This window comes from Anoplopoma fimbria, chromosome 20 (genome assembly GCF_027596085.1).
Source record: "Anoplopoma fimbria isolate UVic2021 breed Golden Eagle Sablefish chromosome 20, Afim_UVic_2022, whole genome shotgun sequence".
Classification (NCBI taxonomy): domain Eukaryota; kingdom Metazoa; phylum Chordata; class Actinopteri; order Perciformes; family Anoplopomatidae; genus Anoplopoma; species Anoplopoma fimbria.
The window spans coordinates 8,971,640-8,977,694 of NC_072468.1; the positions used below are offsets into that span (position 1 = coordinate 8,971,640).

Consider the following 6,055-nt stretch of genomic DNA (forward strand, 5'->3'; position numbering starts at 1 on the left):
TTCAGCTCAAAAAATAAAATGAACCAGAAGAGATGCTCATACAAATATCGCACCACAGGTTCCTATGGGAATAATATCGAGAAATGACATACCATAGTGAATATGAAAATACCTTCAGGGTCACTATAAGTCCCTACAGAGGGGATTGTTCTGGTAAAATATTTTTTTATCTACTGATACTGAACTTTCTGTTTTGATATGGACAAAATGTAATCCTTAAATTTTGAATAAAAGCAGGAAATCTCACAATTTACGATGCTGATTGAAGTCTGCTGGTTCTGTTAATATTCAGTGCAAAGGGCTCAACCTCATCAACCCAAGTGAAGCCAAAAATGTCTTGTGTTTCTTTGCCTTGGACAATGCTAGAGAAAAAACAAACATATTTGACCAACAGCAGAAGAATGATGATGAATTAAACATCATGTGAATGTGAATTTTAAGGATGTATTTTATGATAGGCTATTTTAAATGCTATCTGATTTGTTTTAAATGTTATGTGAGAGGATATATTTTTATCTTCATCTTTTTTTTTTAGTACACAAATACTGTGACGGTCAACAGAGAAAGTGAAACCTCTTGCTCCAAATAAAATTGCAGTGAAATTTCCACGTTGGACCCCTTTCAATCCTCCTAAGGACCACTACTGGTCCTCCGACCCCACTTTGGGAACCCCTCATTTAACCCTAGATGGAAGCTGAGGTTTTCCCAGCCAAAGCCAGTCCATTTAAAAGCAGCCTGGGGCAGAAACAACACATCATCGGCTCACAATCTTCCATTCATCAGCCCTGATTTTCTCTCAACCATTAATTCCACCCAAACCAATGAGCTCAAAGCAAGAAGCCTTTTTTTTCTCTCCTTCTTTTTAAACCACAGATGCCAAAGCAGATAGTGAACTCGCGGCAGCAGCATTCTCTTTTGCTGAATTGAAAGAAAAGAAATACATTTAGCCTCGACGTTGGAAAAAAGCTGTTTAATATCAACCCCATTATTTAAAAATGTGCAAGTCCGTTGTTCGTGTGTCAAGTGATGAAACACGTACAGGCGTTTATCACCTCTGCTGTATCTACCCCAAGTTCATCCAGTGAATATGACATAGCCTATATACCCCCCCCAAAAAAAAAACGGCTGGTTTAACAAGCAATTAAACAAAACAACAACAACAAAAAACAGCGTCGGATTGCTACAGGTCTACATCCCACAACTTGGATTTCCAGTGAATTATGAGATGGATCGATTTATTAAAGCTACTGAGGAAATATTTCAATGCCTTAAACGTTTCTGCGTGTTGTTTTTCTGCGGGGAAAAAAATAAATCAGGAGGGGGAAATAAAAGCTGATTCCACATGACAGGAAAAAAACAAGTCCCTGGATATCTGTTTTTGCATAAAACCAAAAGCAAAGCTACGGAGAACAGATGTATGTACATTTAGCTGTGACGGTTTTAGGCTGTGGACAATCCCGCTGAAAAATCAAAAATATGTCTCTCCCTATCTTCCCTACCAAACAAAAGCCTTCTCGGTGACATTTCATATATATCTCGCATTTTGTGTCAACTATAAAAGCCATTGTATAATAAATTACAATCTCATTAACAGTACTAAAAAATAAAATAAAATGTCTAAGAGCAATTTTCCCCTCATGTAATAAAGCAACATAGACAAAGATGAACAAAATGGCTGAAATGAAATGCATGGCAACGACCTCGGAAACAAATTAAAATAACACCCTGTGAATAATAATAATAATAATAATAATAATAATAATAATAATAATAATAATAATAATAATAATAATACTATTTTGATCATATGCTGCAATTTTTGGAATGTCACTAAAATGTGTTCTGGGGAGAAATCTATAAAGGCCTTATTATTATTATCTTTCTTTTTCAAACACACTTATCAAGATGCTTATCTCCGTTTTTATACTCTCTAGGTCTGATTCATTCTCTACAACTGTGTTATCGATTAATCTGAATTCAGTCCTCAAAGCACTAAACTTTGACTGTAAACACCATCTAATGTATTTCAAAGCGGACTTCAAATGGCAAAACAGAGCTTCTCCGACAATTTAAAGAAATTAAATTGATTTCACATTATATATAAAAGAAAAATTAGACTGAAATTAATAAAAAAAAAAACGATAACAAAATATCAAACCGTAAACGAGCATAATTTCGGCAACAAATGAACGTTAAATAGCACACAAATACAAGGCAGTAGGTAGGCTATATGAATGAGACTGGATTTTAAAAACTCAACCTGTTTGTTTTTGAAAACATCAATCCAAAAAGTGCCCCAGTGAAGAAAGAAACAGGGATGAAGCCATGACTTTTAAAGTTATACAATATTTACAAAAGCGGATCCAAATGTTCTGTGAGAGTTGGTGACACATCTTTTTGTAGATATATATATCTATATATATCTATAGCCCATCCTATTGTGGAAAAGTGACAGATAATCCGATCAATCGCCACGGAGCCCTTCTTGAAGCTGGGTGACTCTCTGAGGGGGGAAGAAATATCATTTAACGCTTGCATTGTGGAAAAATATAATTTACTTTTTGTTTAGACTGCTGTCTGACTTATGATGGAGGTCAAACAGTTGTTGTTGTTTTTTAACCACCTCGCTGCACTCTGGCTAATTATTGAAGAGTTTAGCCATTGAGCTGCACAAATGTAATAATAATTCAAAAAAAAAAAAAAAAAAAAAAAAAAAAAAAAGATAATATAATAGTGATAATCTATGTTCATAACTAAATCCTGAACTCTGTCCTCAAAGAATAAATAAGAGCTGAATGGCCAGCAGCTTCCCAGCAGTGTTGTTGAATGCAAAGCGGCTCTGTGTCTGTGCTGCCTGGCTGACAGATGGGACTCAGGCGATGCTCACCCTCAGCTGGACTCCACTGGACTGGGGCTGCAGCCTTTACTGGCCTCCAGTTTACTCCATTAACGCAGCTCCTTTGACCCCCCCCCCCCCCCCCCTCCCTACACCACCCACCCACCCACCCATCACTGCTGGACGCACAATTTAGAGCTACAAAACTAAACGCCTTTTCTATTTGCTTTCCCCTTTTACGCACAAGGGGGAAAATGTGTCTTGTGTGAGTTGATATAAAAGTGGCGAATGGAAACCATTCAGCTATGCTCTTGGTCTAAAACAGGTATCCCTCCTCCCCTCCCTCTTTCTTTTCCCGTCAAGTATAATTTCAATACACAATAGGGGCTACACCTTGAAACTGCGTCGACTGGAGTCACAGTGCTGGCCATGTATCCTCGGAGAACACAACACAGGCTTATGTTCCTTTAGCTCTCTCTGGCAGAGGGAGAAAAAAAAAAATGTCCTGTCCTCCCCTCACTCATGTTCCACTTCTCAGATCTTCACTGCAGATATTGTGTACGTACTCACTGCAATCTATTATACATAAAACACCCACTATAGCGCTTCATAGTTCAGTGATTTATATATAACCTTGGGGATAAATAAAAAAAAGGATAAACATGTCCTGGAGGAGCGGTCCAGCAGAGTTCATTGGACCGGGGTCTGGACCCCGTGGTGCGGCGGCGTGTCCCCGTACACATCCTCGCTCCCCGGCAGAGCTCCTCCGGGAGGAGTCATGCGTTTCTCCTTCTGTCTCCTGTTACAAAACCAAACCCTCACCACTTCTTTCTCCAGGTGCAGACTGTCCGCCAGGCCGATTATTTCCGACGCTGCCGGCTTAGGGCTCTTCAAAAAATGGCTCTCCAAAGCTCCCTTTACGCTCACCTCGATTGAAGTCCGTTTTTTCCTTTTCCTGCCCTGCGCCGCGATTTTGTCCAGGCTGGTCGGGCTGCCCGAGGTGGAGTCCGCCTCCTCCAACCACTTGTTCAACAGAGGCTTCAGCTTACACATGTTTTTGAAGCTGAGCTGCAGGGCCTCAAACCTGCATATGGTGGTTTGGGAAAACACATTTCCGTACAGGGTCCCCAGGGCGAGTCCCACGTCCGCCTGCGTGAAGCCCAGCTTGATCCTCCGCTGCTTGAACTGCTTGGCGAACTGCTCCAGGTCGTCCGAGGTCGGCGTATCCTCGTCCGAGTGGTCGTGGTGGCTCTGCGATCGGTGCTGGTGCTGATGCTGGGACGGAGGGTGTCCGTGCTCGCTGAGGTGCGGGCTGTGGTGCTCCTCGTGACTGTCTCTGATGTTGTGGTGGTGCTGCATCCCCTGCCCGCTGCCCGGGATCAGCCCGTTCACGCTGAAGCTCGGCTGGGAGTAAATAAGGCTTTGGCCGTTCGTCGTGGCCATGCTCGGTATGTGAGCCGCGGTGGTGGTCCTCCACGCCCGGGCGTCGTGGTGGTTCCCGTGCGTCTGGTGCACCAGGTGGGGCGGCCGCGACTGGTGCTGCAGGTTGCTGCTGGAGTTGTGCATCTCGTCCCGGGCGCCCTGCACCGCGGGTTTGATGTCCTGCTCCGCGCCGAGCGGGCTGGAGGACCACGGGGCTCCCTCTCCGTGGGACAGCGCCGTGATCCACTGGTGTGCGTGGCTGAGCGTGTGGCTGTTGCTCTGCAGCGGGTAGTCGCTCTGCAACAGGCTCTGCGCGTCCCGGTACGCCGTGGCTTGCTGCATGCTGCCGGGCTCCGAGTGCACGATGGATGCGCTGGAGGTGAGGATGTTGTAGTGGTTAGACGCTGCGGTCGCCATGACTCTCGGAGCCGGACTGGTCTCTCTTATTAAAGGAACCTCGCATTTGACAAGATCCTCTCCTGCCCACAGGCGGCTCTCAGGCGCTCTGCCAAGTGGACGCCGAGGCGCACCTGGACTCCGCCACGCCCCCGCCGCTCATTGGATGCACAAGGATGATGGACGTGGTTACCAGGGGCAACGACGCAGCGATTGGCTGCGGAGAAGTCTCAGCAAACACTACTCTCTTTGTTGGAGAGGTGCGAGTTGAGGCTCCCGTGGAAGCGGAGAGCCGGAGTGCAGCATGGGGAGACGGAGCACCGGGATCAGCAGTGCAACTGTAAGATACAGTTGATTTACTTTGATAATCATGTTCTATCCAGACTCAGGCTGAGGGTAGACTAGATCTAGGAGACCAGCATTTGCACTATTGGGAAGATTAATACAAAAGCTCTGTTGTGTAGGATATGCAGTTGTTTGATGATGTAGACTTTAGATTTTGTTAATTGTCATTTCTGCGCACACTGATGATAATAAATGTTAAGGAAACGTGTGCGTAAAATCCTAATTTGGTTAGGCGATGTTAACCTTTTTATTTCTGCAAAGAATGTTATAGTTGAAATGACATGCATATAGCTATGCATATCCATAGACAAGGCCTATCTATTAAATGCTGTTTAATGTTTTTAGCAGTACTGCAATGTTGCAACATTTCTGCAAGATGTTGTAGGTGTGTGCATATTAATAGTTCTGTGTGGTATTTGTGCAGCGTTGTGTGTTTGTGTACGAAATAATATACTGGATATCTTCAACCATTAGTTTTAAGTTAAAGATCACATCGTTTAAATATAGAACATTTAAAAATAATGTACTTGTGACAACAAACCGACTAATTGGAATAGAATACTAATTTACTCAATCCGGTTTTAAAACAACATACATGCTGCCATAACGGCAGATAAAACACATAATGTCCCAAATACAGATCTCTTTTTTTTGAGATGGTGCGTTGTAGGAGAAATACATCTAGAATACAAGTACTTTGATTAGGAAAAGGAAGGTAAAGGAAAAAGCTCAACCACGTTTCAATCAAATCGATTTTATTATATTTTTTTCTTCTTAGTAAAAAAACCTTATATCAGTTGTGATTGAAATCCATACGGTTGGACCTCACTTGGTGACCAATAGACTTTCACGTAGAAGTTTTATAGCAGTTTTAATTGAGGTGTGTGTCATTTAAAAACAAAACCTGACAACTACTTAGAATGCATTATGTCCATAATGTTCCTGCTATCTATTTTTTTAAACCCCTTGCTTATCAAAGTTATTTACAACAGAATCCTACAATTTTAATAAACAATTTAAATGTTTGAAAAAGTGCAAGTTACTACATTCTTCTCA

At 42.6% G+C, this 6,055-nt stretch overlaps 1 protein-coding gene across 1 annotated transcript; it reads right to left on the reverse strand.

The window, feature by feature from the left end:
• Positions 1–3,526: 3,526 nt before the first annotated feature.
• On the reverse strand, positions 3,527–4,676 carry pou3f2b (POU class 3 homeobox 2b). The gene has a single exon (XM_054622101.1). It carries the CDS (start codon positions 4,673–4,675, stop codon positions 3,527–3,529), a length of 1,149 nt encoding a protein of 382 aa, XP_054478076.1. The 5' UTR covers position 4,676.
• Positions 4,677–6,055: the final 1,379 nt, after the last annotated feature.

What these genes read in the sequence shown, in the direction of transcription:
- pou3f2b (XM_054622101.1), bottom strand. Translation starts at nt 4,675, where the DNA reads ATGGCGACCGCAGCGTCTAACCACTACAACATCCTCACCTCCAGCGCA.